At 46.8% G+C, this 13734-nt stretch overlaps 1 protein-coding gene across 1 annotated transcript; it reads right to left on the bottom strand.

The window, feature by feature from the left end:
- Positions 1-218: 218 nt before the first annotated feature.
- On the bottom strand, positions 219-12955 carry BDH1 (3-hydroxybutyrate dehydrogenase, type 1). The gene is made up of 6 exons (XM_009872987.1): positions 12820-12955; positions 9706-9778; positions 8245-8355; positions 3577-3718; positions 2297-2449; positions 219-921 (listed from the first exon to the last, which is right to left on the bottom strand). Exons 1-6 carry the CDS (start codon positions 12900-12902, stop codon positions 452-454), a joined length of 1032 nt encoding a protein of 343 aa, XP_009871289.1. The 5' UTR covers positions 12903-12955; the 3' UTR covers positions 219-451.
- Between the last annotated feature and the right edge of the window lie 779 nt (positions 12956-13734).

The following is a 13734-nucleotide window of genomic DNA, read 5'->3' as shown; positions in this document are numbered from 1 at the left end:
AGACCAGACCTGGAAAAATCTGTTGGACGGTGTCATTGGCAGGCAGTGGCTTGCTGTTACAGCATGGGGTGGGCCTCTGTTTTATGGTGTGAAGGCTGCATCCTAGGCAGGAATTGCAAAGATTGTGTTTGGCCATCAGCAGAAATTATTCTGAAAACACTTCAGAGCAACTGCACTTTAAATAATGATTATACCTTGTTATTTGGTGATTACATGAAATAAATAGCAAAGAATCCATGTCCCGGCACAAACACAAGGTATTCCTGCCTAAGAAGCATCCTTGCAAATTACTGCCCTTTAGGTTATGTCAGACGTTTAAATGAACCCTTTAGAGCTAAAATACAGTACTCCGAAATGAGGTTAGAAAATTTTTAAAAGAACTACCAGAAAGTGTGTACAATGCTCTCTTTGAAACAAGCTCCCCACCTGAGTAGCCTAGGAGTGTGAGGCCTCAATAGACATAGAGCCGATCTGAAATGGCAGCGGGCATGTGCGTCATGATCTGCATGCGCAGCCACCAGTAGTAATCCATGGGGTGGTAGCGGGTGTAGGGTGCCGTGGAGGTGAGCGCGTGGGTGACGCTTTCGATGACCGGCGAGGTGTCCGTCGAGCCGCTGTTGCAGTACGTCTCCATCTTGCTGACCTGCTCGTCGAAGTACTTCCTGCCGTAGTCTTTGCGCACTATCTCAGGGAGCTCGTCCCACATTTTGTCGGCTATGGCTTTGATCCGCTCGGGGCTGTACAGGTTGGTGGCAGCTATGAAGTTACCGGGCTCCACGATGCTGACCATCACCCCCTGGGGCTGCATTTCGTACCGCAGGCAGTCGGAGAAGGCTTCCACGCCAAACTTGGTGATGCAGTACGGTGACCGGGCAGGACTGCCCATCCGACCCATCATGCTACTGATGTTCACCACACGACCTAGGCAGAGGCCAGGAAAGGCACAGCTGAGCTGGGGCACCTGAGCCAGGGCAGACACTTGAACACCCAACAGACTCTTGAACACGCACCCACTCGCCCACTGTACATCCGTAAAGGCTGCCTGGCAGCCCAGCCGGCAGCTCCATCTGAGCACTGCTGTCCTGTTGCTTGTACCCCCTGGCTCATTATACCTGAAGGAACAGGCACAGGGTGACACACGTAGCTCAATGCTACGGAGAACAAAGCAGAGGCTGGACAGAGCCTGCATGGTGGGAAACAGGATGGCTAAGCACGAATCAGAGCTGAGGCCATACAAGAGGAGGCAGCACTAAGAAAGCCTCTGGCACCAAAGCTGAGCTTATTTATCTGCAAGTCAAAGGCACAAAATCCAGGAACTCAGTGGTGCCTTATAGTGTCTGCCTCTTAAAAGGGACTGGATTGCTCCTGCACCACAAACTGGCAGAGCAGCCTAAGTCCACTGCATTCTTTTCTGTGTGACAGCTGGATTATGGCTCCAGGCACAGAGCTGGGGCCCCTCTCCTCTCCAGAAGCCATTCATGTTGGCTGGGGAGAATGCTGATAGGAGACTGGATGCTGCAGTTTAATCAGGGGCTGCAGCTCTCTGCACGTGCTATCAGTGTGCATCACAGAGTTGTGTTAGAAAGAAAAACTCCAACCGCAGATGTGGACATCCTTCCGCGGTGGAAGAAATGCTGCCGGGGCCACATACAGCCCAGGTGTGCAGCACAAGACAACACTGTCAATGTCTGTGGATGCCTCAAGAATAAAAAATATCCTCATTTAGTCAGGTAGTTGGTCCCAGTACAGGAAAGCTTTTGCCCCTTTATGTCAAGACACCCAAGCTCCAGGTCTGCACTCCTTTGCTGCATAAACCCCACCTCTCGTAGGTTACAAGCTCCCAAACCAGCACAGCACAGAGCCGAAAACTTCCCTGGAAGCAGCACGTCACAGTGCACTACTGCCGCCCACCCTGCCAGCATCTGCACAGGTGGGGTTTGTACAGAGTGGAGGATTGCTCCTGGCGCTGGAATTTATGATGAGCTGCCGCTTCTGAACAGGTAAAAGGACGTATGACAGATTAGATCTTGTGTGGGCTGTTGCAGGAGAAGGCAGCACAGATGGGAAAGAGAAATAATAACTGGTTTTCAGGACTGCTGCCTTGCTGCGTAATTCAGAGCTGTTAGGAAATCAGTTATTTGTGTGTGTGCTGTGGGTCACATTCTGCCTGTAAAGCTATGGAGGTGGCCAACGGTGCAGAGAAGCACAACAGCCCTTTTGGCCTCTAACACAGGAAGGCATGAGGCAGGATGAGGGACCTGCTCCAGGGGGTGCTAGTCAGGAGGAGATCACTCACCTTTCGACCTCCGGATGAGCGGGAGGAACGCTTTGGTGGTTCGCACAGTCCCCCACAGGTTCACTTCAGCTACCTCCATGTAGGTGTCCATGCTGGTGAACTCCACTTCCCCGAACGTGGAGATCCCAGCGTTGTTAACCAGCCCCCAGAGCCCTACAAGAAAAAAATCAAACAGAAAGCTTTCCCTCTGTGAGACTAATGAGAGCAGCTTGGAAAAGGCCTTGCAAATAGATTACTGAACCACACATGTGAGCTTTTCATTACAACTTGTAATGACAAAAGACAGACAGAAGAGTGTCCAGAACAAACTTCAGTCTCATGAGCAAATATAACCACAGTCAGGATCTGCCTGTACGACCGGACACTGCAGCCACAAAGTACCACGAATAAGGCTTCCTGGGAAGTTCTGAGCCAGCAAACAGAACTTCAGCCTTGTCTAAGCTGCTCCCCTTGTTAGTCTCTTTTTATCCACTGTGATTTTTTAATAGAAGCAACATAATGTCTCTAAATGCAAATAATAAAAATAGGAGAGACCTTGTAAGAGACAAAAGAGTAATTTTTTCAAAGTCCCTCATGTCACCAAAAGAACTAGAACGTCTGCAGTGTGGTGCAGGGGGATGTGGGCACGGATGGACGTGAGTTGGCACCCATGCCACAGGCTCTCCCTCTTAGTCTGCCGTAACCAAGACGGTAACAACAGCTGTCACCAAAGGGTGGAAAGGTTTCAGGAGTGCATGAGCAACAGGGTTTTGCACAGTACTGGAGCAGAATGAGGTAGGCAGGCTAAGTAAGTCTGTTACAGCTACCACTTGAACTCCAAAATCTGTAATATATGGCAATATCTGCAATGGCATTAATGATATTCAGCTGGCCTCATGGGAAGTCCTTTGGAAAACTTCTCTATTTCCTTTGCCTTCTGGAAGTTTCAGGCAGACAATTCCATTGCCAATCCCCAATCTTTGAGCACTGGCCAGGTTTTATAAAATAAAGGGAGTCACAAAAAACTTCAGGTCGCAGGAATAAAGTTCTAATACCAGGGCCTTGACGTAACCGTGATTCCTGCTAATGTCCCTACAGGACCTGGTGAAGAAAAAAAGCAGTTTTCTTTCTAGATGTTGTCATTAAATGGGAAGCTGCTTCCTGATATGGCACAACATTTAAAAAAGCTTTGTGCCCTTCAGTCATGCTCAGCTTTTGAAATATGCCCTGAAAATGCCCTTAGCCCAGCTGAGGGAGCTCCTGCCACCTGTGTGACCTTAGAGATCACTGGATGCACCTACCTTTCTCTGGGTCCTCCAGACTGCTGTTCACGTGCTCCAGGGCTCGGTCCACTTCTTTGCTGTCACAGACATTGAGCTGGACAGTTCTCATTCGATCACTCTTCATGTTGTCCAGATCCTTGGAGCCACCATCTCCTTTGTCCTAGAGAGAAAGAGCAAGCTGGTTTGAATATGGTTTGAAAGAGTTTGGATAGACTATTAAATGCATAGCAACTATCATATCCGGCAAGAGAGTGCACAGGGCAGTCATGGAATAATCAGGACAGTCTTGCAGCTCCGAGAGGAAGGGAAACAGACAGGACAGCCCCTCCAGAACACCGTTCTTCAAGCATCTCCATCTGGCCACAAGCCCTGACACCAAGTCGGGTGGTACAAACTGCTTCAACCACCAAGAAAGCGCCCAGAGCTGGATCTGCCCCAGCAGTACCTGCCCAGTGCAAGCTCCTGAGATCAGCTCTGCCCCACCGCCACAGTGGTGGGAATGCAGAAATGTCCTCACTCCAGCTTGCATATGGGGTACAGCAAATAGCTTGGTCGGGGTATGGTATAAAACAGCCAGTGAGTGGCTGCACATGCACGTCACACGTGCTTCTGTCACACGGCCAGCTCTAGGAGTGACAGTCTTGGAAGAGGGGCTGCCTGTGCACTGCTCTCTACCTCCAGCTGATCTACACACAGAGCTCCCACTGCCTGAAAACCTACCGACTGCCTCCAACTGACTCCTACAGAGGCCAACCATCAAACGCCCGGCCGGCCAGCCTGCCTGCTAGCATTTCCCCACAACGTCTTCTCCAGTATCCTGCTCTCTTCTCCACCTTCCTCCTGTGAGCTTTTTCTCACTCCCATTTCCCATCTCCACTCTTTTTTGCTCAGCTCAGAACAACAGATTCCCCCAGTATATACATACCCACTCAGCCATGGAACCTCTGAGATACCTTTCGCATGGGCCGGGTGCTGCTAGCAACAAGGCTGCCACAGGCTTGTCGGAGACGACCAGCAGACAGCTGCCAAAGAGATGCTGCTTGTCTCTGCAGTCTGAACCCGGGCTGCCCATTTACCCCAAGTAAGAGTTCCCTTCAGACACCGTGCTTTAGACACCCCATGAGGGTGCCCCCCTGTCCCTGTGCCACCTGTCTTCCAACAAACCTTCTCCTGGCTCCTTCTCATTCCTGGGCTTGTCCACTGTGCTCACAGACAGTTCACTAACATAAGTACCTGATACCTCCCCCATCTTCTTCTCCACCCTTCCTTATTCCACCCCAGAGTGTTAATACCAGTTAGTGTTTGTCCTTAAGAGAAGGCATCTACTGCACTCTGCACACAGACGCACACTGCATTCAGATTGGAGCAGTTAGAAGTCCCATGCACAGCTTAGTGGTTTGTTTTTACGGTGACTAGAGTTTAGTGTTAAGTTTGCTGCTCACTCAAAAGCACTGTGGTGCTGAAGCCGGCGTGAATGGCAAAGCATTGAAAAGCAAACAAGTGGCACATGTGGGAGTGCCAACAGGGAACTGGCAAGCATGCAAGTCCCTTGGAAACAGCAGATATGGCTAAAGGGAAGAGCAAGAACAATAAAGTCAAGGCACTTCTTTTCCCAATCCCAGGTCTGCGAGGTGCTACAAAACCTCTGGGCCACACCAACCCACCCTCAAAGGCCTCATAAAACTCTACTGGGACCTTCACAACATCCTCTTCTTCCTCCCTTAGAGGGTTAGCTCAGCCAACATCCCTCCTGGCCTCCCACCCACACGCAGCTGGCTGCTTGGACAGGGACCCTTGGGGTGGGAATCCTGGCCAAGAGTTGGACCCTGGGCATTGTCCAGAACCACAGGGCCATTCCCTTGGCTCTTCAGAAAGGGCAGATGGGTAGTGCCTAAGTCAGGCACCCTGTGATTGTGTCATGGTCTCCTGGGACAGCACGCAGCCTGTCCCACAATCCCCAGGCCCCTGTGCAGCAGTGGAAGAACCTTCTCATGCTACACCACAAGACCAGTACATCTCTGCTGGCAGCCTCGGTGTCCACTGTCCCCAGAGCAACAGGACCCAGCTCTCTCACACTGGAAAAGCCCACTGCTGCCCCACCTTCCTCTTCCCATGGTCACCCTCCAGGGCTCATGGGCTTCAGCTTGTATCTTTATCACTGTGGCTCCAGGAACTCTTGTTGAGCCCTACAGTAACTGCCCTGCATGCTGCCTTGCTCAGATAACTTCTCCATTCTCATCCCCCTGCAAGCCCCGACAGGCCTGAGCACACAAAGCAAAGCAAACAGGGGTTCCACCACACTCCTGACAGCCGTGACAAACATCACATATGTCCGCTGGTAACAGATACTGATGGAAAAATACCTTCTTCATCTCGTGTCAGCTGGCTCCTCCAGCTATTAACCAAAGAGGAAAAAAATAAGACAGCTGCAGCGTTCATCGGATCCAGCCTACCACTGGCTTTTGGCAATGAAGCATCAACACAACTCTCACACAAATATATTTGCCAGTGTAAGTATTAGGAAGAAACTGTGTGTGAAATAGCTCCCCTCAGTTGTGACTCTAAGCACCTCTCACAGGTTTCCTTCAATAAAAGCACAGTCAGATGCTCGGGATCTGGCAACTCCAGGAAACCTTCCTGAATGAAAAGTCAGCACTGCGCACAATTTAAAACTGCAATAAGGATGTGATGTTCCGAAGAGCAGTGTCTACCCTGAGGACGTGATGGCTCCCCCAGCTGGAGTATGCTCCTGATGTGCAGGTGTGCTGTGAAAAACAGTCCCATGAAAATAACACTGAAGTTTCATAGTCACTTCCTCTCTGTCAGGACTAGGTCAAATACACCCAAGCAAAAGACGATCCTTCTTATTTCCATCTCCACTTCTGTCTAGCATCTAAAAACACACCAGGCTTTCCTGCCCCTTAAATCAACACCAGCAATAATTACACTCTGATCAGAATTCTGCTTATGGTTCTGCTAGTGAAACCTGTGTCACTATGAGAAATCAGCTCAGTTTTTTGAGTTCTACAAAGCAGTTCTACATAAAGTATATGGCCTGATGACACACGGGAGGCCAACCTGCTAACTAAGGAGTTCTGGAATTTTGCAGTGTTTTTCTCACGACAACTGCTGTTAACAGTCTTGCCACAGTCACATAGATTTTGGAACATGGGATGCGAGTTCAGCTAAAGAAGCAATATTTAACTACAGAGTGATATAGCAAAGCTTTCTGCTGACTTCTAGCAAGGAAATAAGGTTGATCAAGGCCTAAGAGAGTTCCGGCATGCTGCTGCATGTCAGCTTATGCTAAAATTGTCAGAGGTCAAGATTTTCCACCAACATGTATTCAGTACAATGACTACTTAAGACACCTAAATTGAAGGGAGGTTTCAGTGACAATTAAAGACACACTCACTGAAAACAAGCATGCATCCTCTGGCAGCTCAGAGGAAGTGAAACCCAGAAGTAACTTCGCAGTTCTGAAATTTTTGGCTCCCGTCAACACAGAGGCAAGCTATTATTCTAAACAGTAATTTTTAACTCTGCAACGTTCTTACATGCTCTAATGTTGATCTTCAGTTACAAAAGCTGAGTAGGAACATCTGCCAAAAAAGTACTCATCTACCTTCTCTCGACACCTTTGAAAACCAGCAGTTGATGTGTTTTGTTCTGCTGTGAAGCCTGCAGAGGGAGCCCAGGTTAACAAATAAACCCTTGACCCAAAGCTGAGACACCGCAAGGGACAGAGCTATCAAAACACAAACTTCTCTTTTTAAAAAATGCAGCAGAAAGAAACGAATAATTTAAGCAAAACTTAATAATAATGGAAAAATTAACAGCAAAGAAAGTATTAATAACATTAAAAATACTTGGCAAATTCTCTTTAACATAACTATTTAAGATACATTTGTGATATAACTATTCAAGGTACAAGAGTGAGCTAAAAGACTAGGATCAAAACAATTGACCCACTCCAGGATATCCCAAGGAGTAAATTCATTTCTGTTGGGCAATGGCAGCTGAAAACGTGCCAGTGCTTCATACGGAGAGAGAGGCTAAAGCTCTCTCCTATTCTCCGTGACCAGGCATCTTCGACTGCCATACAGAGTGCTCCTGCAGACTGTACCAAGACTGAGTCACTAAGCCATTTGTGGTCTGATTCTGCTCTCATTTGCACTACTGGAATTCCATCACCTTTGTAGCAATTTCAGGAGACCCTCAATGCATACTTAGGCATTACTGTACTTATGAATGTAGAAAAATGTGCTCATACCACCTGCTGTCAAATCACTGATGACTTGGAAGATGTCAGAACTAATCAAAATAAGTCCTGTATAAATACATATAGCCTGAGGGCAGGGTCAAAGGTCCAGACTCATCCTGATGCCAAGATTTGCTTACGCATGACTATAAAATTAGATCTGGGGTTCCAGTCCTACAGACATGGAACAGATCGCAATGTTGTGATTGAAATAAGCACCTCCCTAGATACCGTTCAGTCCTGGTTCTGGTCTACACCAGGTTATGCTCTAGGAAACTTAAACATTCAAACACGCTTTTCCTACGGGCTACCGACCACCTCCTTCTCCCTGGTAGAAAGCTGTGCAGAACAGAGAGAAAAGATTGGATTTGCTACCTGTCTGTGCACGTGCCACAGGTGAAGAATAAAGTTTTTGTTTTCCCTACCTTTTGCAGGCAGCCAGCGTAAACAATGAAGCCTTTGGTATGCAGGTGCTTGGCCAAGGCAAATCCAAACCCGGAGTCACAACCTGTTATAAGCACAGCTCTGCTGCCAATCTGCAAAATAAAACAGAACAAAACGCACTGAAATAGTGTCTGAAATGAGTGACTTGCAGTGCACAGAACAAAACCATGTCCTTGGCCAGGAGCAGTCTGTTCCAGGGACAGTCTCTACATTCATTGCCAGCTACTGCCACCCAGTGCCTCCTGAAGTCCTGCAACACAAAGTTTGGCACCTCTGGAAACAGACTCCCCATGCAGAGACCAAGCCAATCAGCATTCTCTAGCAGTTCACATCCATCTTGAAATCTGAAAATATACCAGGCAGCTCTCCCACGAGACATTTTCCCTTCAGTTTTCCTATATTTTCAAAGCAGGCAGGAGTCCATTCTTCTGTGCCATAGAGCCCATAGGGCATGGTGAAGATAGCTTGACTGAAGAAAGGGCATCGGTTTACCTGACTACTCTCTCGCAAGTAAACCATCTAGCACTGGGTTTTAAAAGCTAAGCAGAATCAGGTGGGTTTAATATTTGAAATTAAGATCAGTTTTTGCTTGTTTTTTGGTTGTCTTATTTTTCCAATTTACAATTTAGATATATCTCCTTCCTTCTCCAAACCCCTTTTTCTAACCCAGAGAGGCAGCAGCTAAGTGACATATTAAAAATCGCATAGTGTTGCAGATATTTCAGCAGCAACAAGTGCACATGCAGCAAGGTGACGCTGTGGGTGGGATTAGGCAGTAATTACTTGCAATTCATTCCAACTCATCTCTTTTAATAAACTAGAAATTTATTTCTCCCCAGCATACTGGAGAGAGATCTGGGAGAGACTGATCAGGGTCACACTGGAAGCCCAGGAGTGATGCAAGGGCCATATCTGAATTCCTTTGAGACTCTCCCAGGGTTATGGAGCAAGATGTGCACACTCCAGCACTGCTATAGTGCTGAGTTCTGTGCCACAAGACCAGCAACAGGGCAAAACATCCCCCTGCTTTCTGCCTGGCACTACTCCTGGCAAAGAGAGGGCTGTTAAAGATAGAGGGCCACTTTCCAGATCAAGAGGTGAGGACACACCAATTTGTTTACATATTTTTAAACAACCTTACTCCAGAAAGAGTGCTTTATTAAGAATTTGTCAGGCACACTCCCTCCACTCTGAGGTGGAAGATTTTGTCTGTCGAGTGAGTTCCAAAAATAGAAAAGACCCACGAGTGTGATTGTTTATTTCCATCCTTAGCAGTATGTACCATGCTACGTCAATGGAAGCTCTCCACTAGGAAAGAATGTGGAGTATGTTGGAGAGGTCCAGCTCAGTGTCTGGCAAATTAGAGTCTGGTCACCAGGCTTCAGGGATTTTAAAACCCCAGCTCAGCAGAACTAGTTCCTGGAAACTTCAATCACACTCACCTCATCAACTTCACTTGCATAAGACCGGCTGCTACAAGGGGACAAGAGAGGAAAGCAAAATCTTTGCAGAGGCCTGTTAAAAACAAAAAAATCAACAGAATAATCAGGCATGGAATATTTTGTCCATATGCCAGTGCTGCAGCATACACATGTAAAGGAACGTCATACATGTGTAGGCTTTCATTTGAGAAGACAGACTCCAGTCTACCGTTCTCCTCAGTCTGAGCCTGTGTTTCCTAGAGTATGAAACATTTGTTTCTCAAAACACCTTGATGCTATTTCCAGCTGCAGAAGCTGTCTGGATGCTACCAAGAATTTTAAAAATGTTCCTGATCTGGAGGCACACAGCCGCTCCCACCCACAAAATGGGCAGTACAGTGCTTCCATTTCTAACAGCAACAATGCTCAGAGCTGTACAAAGCTGGGGTAGAAGTTGTTCATTTGTCTGACAAAAATGTTCTGCTCTGGCATTGTCTCTGACATCCAGTCTAAGGTCAAATTTACTCAGATTTCTCTCTCACTGCTTTTACACATAGCTCCACCCTCCTGTCATTTCAGACAACAGTTATTCCTCTGCAGTGACTACCCATTAGATCCTCTGAGACCTTATATCCCCTCTTTGCAACTGTTCAGAATGAGTCACTATGTCTTTGAGCTGTACCTGCCATGCAGATCTGAAGCTCCTCTTTACAGTACGTCTGGCTCCTGGGAAGGTAAGCCATGCCCACAAAGACAGACCAGAGCGAAGCAACAATGCCTTCCAGTATTAGCTATTTAGAAGAGCTATGCCACCAGTAGCATCATGCTGTCTTAGGTCTTGCCACCATTCATCAAAACGGGGCCAAGGCAACACACCAGAGCGATACAAGCCTCTGTCCTTGCCAGCCACCTCTTTGAACTGTACCAGCATTTTCATTTTTGTTTTGGGAACTGACATTCCCCTCCCAGAGCCTTCTGGCCTTCCCCTAGACTTTGAATTACTTCATCTACCCTCCGGCCCCTCTAACAACAGCCATCCTTCAGCAGAGTTTATCTTCCAGGCCACTCATGTGCCTCCTAAGTGAATCTGCATCATCATCATCATTCAGAATTATGTCCTGCTCAGATATCACAGCTGCTCCCAGGGTGATCTGTGCTATGGTATTAGCCATGGGCAGGCACTCCAGCCCTGAGCTGCATCTTAGGAAAACAAGGATAGGAAAGGGGTCTGATAGGACAGAAGCTTTAAACCAGATGGGAAAGGAGACAATTTGTATTCAGACAATAGCGTCTGCTCACGTTCCTGCAACAGTTTAGCTCTTTTTCTAACTTCGAGTGTCACAAGCTCAGTCAGTTCTTGAAATAGCTACAGCCAACTTAATTGCTGCAAAGGTCAGTCCCCAGGCAAAGTCTGTGCTAACACCACTGACCTGCAATCCTGGCTTGGAACTTTTATCTCAACAATAAGCTTCTTGGTGTTGCAAAGTGCCAAGAAGTGTTCATAACATTTCTTTTAGTTGCACAAACTTGACTTTTCAGTGTTGTATCTGCCCCTGTTACTTCACTGCAGAGCACTGATTTGCTGCACTCTATTCACAGTAACTCACAGAGAATAACTGCTTGACATTCTGCCTACCTTGACCTGAAGGCAAGGGCACAAAATAGGTGCCAGCTGCTGATCAGCAGGGATGGCATCGGAGGAAACAGCTACGACGCGTACACAATGTCAGCCCACACAGCACGCTAATGTAGCATGAGCCATTTTTGCCATTCTGTATGACTAAATTCTGGAGATCGCTACTGAGACATTTAAAAAAACACAGATGGTCCTCAAACTGACTCTGTGCTTATAACCAGGCCTTCGCTTTTGTTCAGTGACACCAAAAAAGGCAGTCCTCAGCTTGAAGAGTCAAGTATATAAATGCTACCTGAACGCATTAAGATAGCACTATAGCAGCAACACTGCCTTTCAGATGAACAGCTGCATTTCCATTTCAGGTTTAGCAGCTTGTGGGTACTTCAAAAAATGCAACACATTTTTGCCCTGAGTACAAGACACACAAAGCACAAATACACAGCAAGCAAAACAAAAGAGGAAGAAAAAAGAATATGCTGAAAAAGTCTAAAAAAGCATTAGTTTGTATTTTTAAGGCCACAGCAGATACCTGCCGGTGCAGCTTTGCTGTTTGTGAAGTAAATAGGAGATAAAAGCCCTACGTTTGTTTGCATAGGAAATCTCTAACAGCTTGACTGTCTTTGGTCTCTGCGACTCCTTGTTGCAGGAGCCATCCTTGACAGCAATCGTGCTGGACACCACTGGCAACAGCAGTGAAACAACACTGGAGGTGGCAGTTCTTGCTTAGCTGGCCACAAGCTGCTTCTAACCGGCTCGTGTACAACCAGTGGCACACACACCACAGTTTGGGAGCCCTGCTCTAAAGCAAAGCCACCGAAAGCACTCAGCTTGCTCTGCAATTGGACTAGTAGGGTTTCCATTGTATATCAATGAAAAAAGGTATTTTTTTCAGAGGTTGGAATTGAATAGGCAATTTTCTGGTCATGTTCAGTAAAACCAACCAAACAAAAACCAGCTTCATTACTCGGCCCACCTCTAATTGTCACTAAAACACTCCCTCTCGACTTTTTCATTTCACGTGATTCATTGTCTCTTTAATAAAGTCAGAAATAATATATGGCAGTCCCTTGCACTGCAGCAAGGCCTACTTATTGATTTTCATGAACAAATCCTTGCTTGACAGTGAATTAATGCTCTACTCAACCCTTTTTTGACTGCAGATGATTGCTGAAGCACAAAAAATCCCAAAACATGTTGCCATACATGTCTTCTTGCATACTGAGTCCATCTCTCCTCGGTGCTCAGCTCAAAGCCTAAGCACTGGCAGAGGTTACCCCAGCAGGCTCTGGAGTCTCCACCCTTGGAGACGTTCAAAAGCCATTTGGACAGTCCTAGGCAACCAGGCTTGAGTGGGGGTTGGACCAGATGATGTCCAGTGGTCCCTTCCAACCTCAACTATCTTGTGATTCTGTAAATAAACTGTTCCACTGAAATGAAGTGAGTCCTCGACATGTGTTTTACTCCAGATCTCACTGTTTCTTCTCCACCAGGTCACTTACCTGAAACCATTCCCTGGGTCCTTCAAATTAAGGGATTTCACAGAGAGGTTCAGGAGAGGCCGGGACAGCTTTGTAGCCAACATGCTTTCAATTAACGCACTCTACCAACAGCAAGACTGTTCTCTCTTAGCTCTGCAACACAAGATAGCACTTCTCTTTTAGTTGCTCAATTATTTTGTAAGTCATGCTGACTCCATGCATTTCAACATGCAAATGAAGTCCAGAAGAACTCATCTTTCCACCTTGCAGTCTCTCACACTGAGATAAACAACTCAACCTTCAACCACCTTAAGATGTTTTTAAATAAGAGATTTTAAGTAAACTGATAAGCATGGAGGAATTAAAAGAAAATGTCTATTTATCCTTCTTAAATGCATCTTTACTCCCTGAAACTGCTGAAATTTAAGGTATTTACATGGAATATATTATTTTAAGTGAGATATATGAAATAACTTTTAAACTTAAATATAGCTTCAAGTCATGGCTGATGTTAAGATGTTCCCAAAGAAATCCTCCAGCTTTACAAGTAGCACAGCCACACAGTTAAAACCACATTTCTTTGCAATTAAGTAGCTGGTGATGCTGGACTATGCACAGGGAACCACCATTAAACTCACTGCGGGGTGAAACCAGCTCAAGAACAAGAGGTAAATACAGAAAGTCATTTTCTATCATATTCATCTTGGATAAAATGATCCAGCACAGAAGAAACTCCTCCCCAGCTTAATGCCCGGCCCCCTTTGTTAAGGCAGAAAATTGGTAACTAATTATTAGTGCGTGTTTGCATCTCAGCCGAAGCCGCTGTGGCAGCTTTGGGGCCTGCAGGGAAACAGGCCGCGACCGAAAACCACCGAAATCTCCACGGAGAGCGCAGAGGGGCACCGAGCCGGGCAGGGAGGGGGAGCTCGAGGCTCG

Source organism: Apaloderma vittatum, unplaced genomic scaffold, assembly GCF_000703405.1.
Source record: "Apaloderma vittatum isolate BGI_N311 unplaced genomic scaffold, ASM70340v1 scaffold3450, whole genome shotgun sequence".
Lineage (NCBI taxonomy): Eukaryota > Metazoa > Chordata > Aves > Trogoniformes > Trogonidae > Apaloderma > Apaloderma vittatum.
The sequence above is the reverse complement of the archived record's forward strand: the minus strand, read 5'-3'. Positions and strand labels throughout refer to the sequence as shown.

Coding starts and splice junctions, on each gene's coding strand:
- BDH1 (XM_009872987.1), bottom strand. CDS start 12,902: ATGTTGGCTACAAAGCTGTCCCGGCCTCTCCTGAACCTCTCTGTGAAA. Junction 8,356..9,705: donor ATGCAAGTGAAGTTGATGAG/GTGAGTGTGATT, acceptor TTTATTTTGCAG/ATTGGCAGCAGAGCTGTGCT. Junction 2,450..3,576: donor TCTGGAGGACCCAGAGAAAG/GTAGGTGCATCC, acceptor TTTTTCTTGTAG/GGCTCTGGGGGCTGGTTAAC.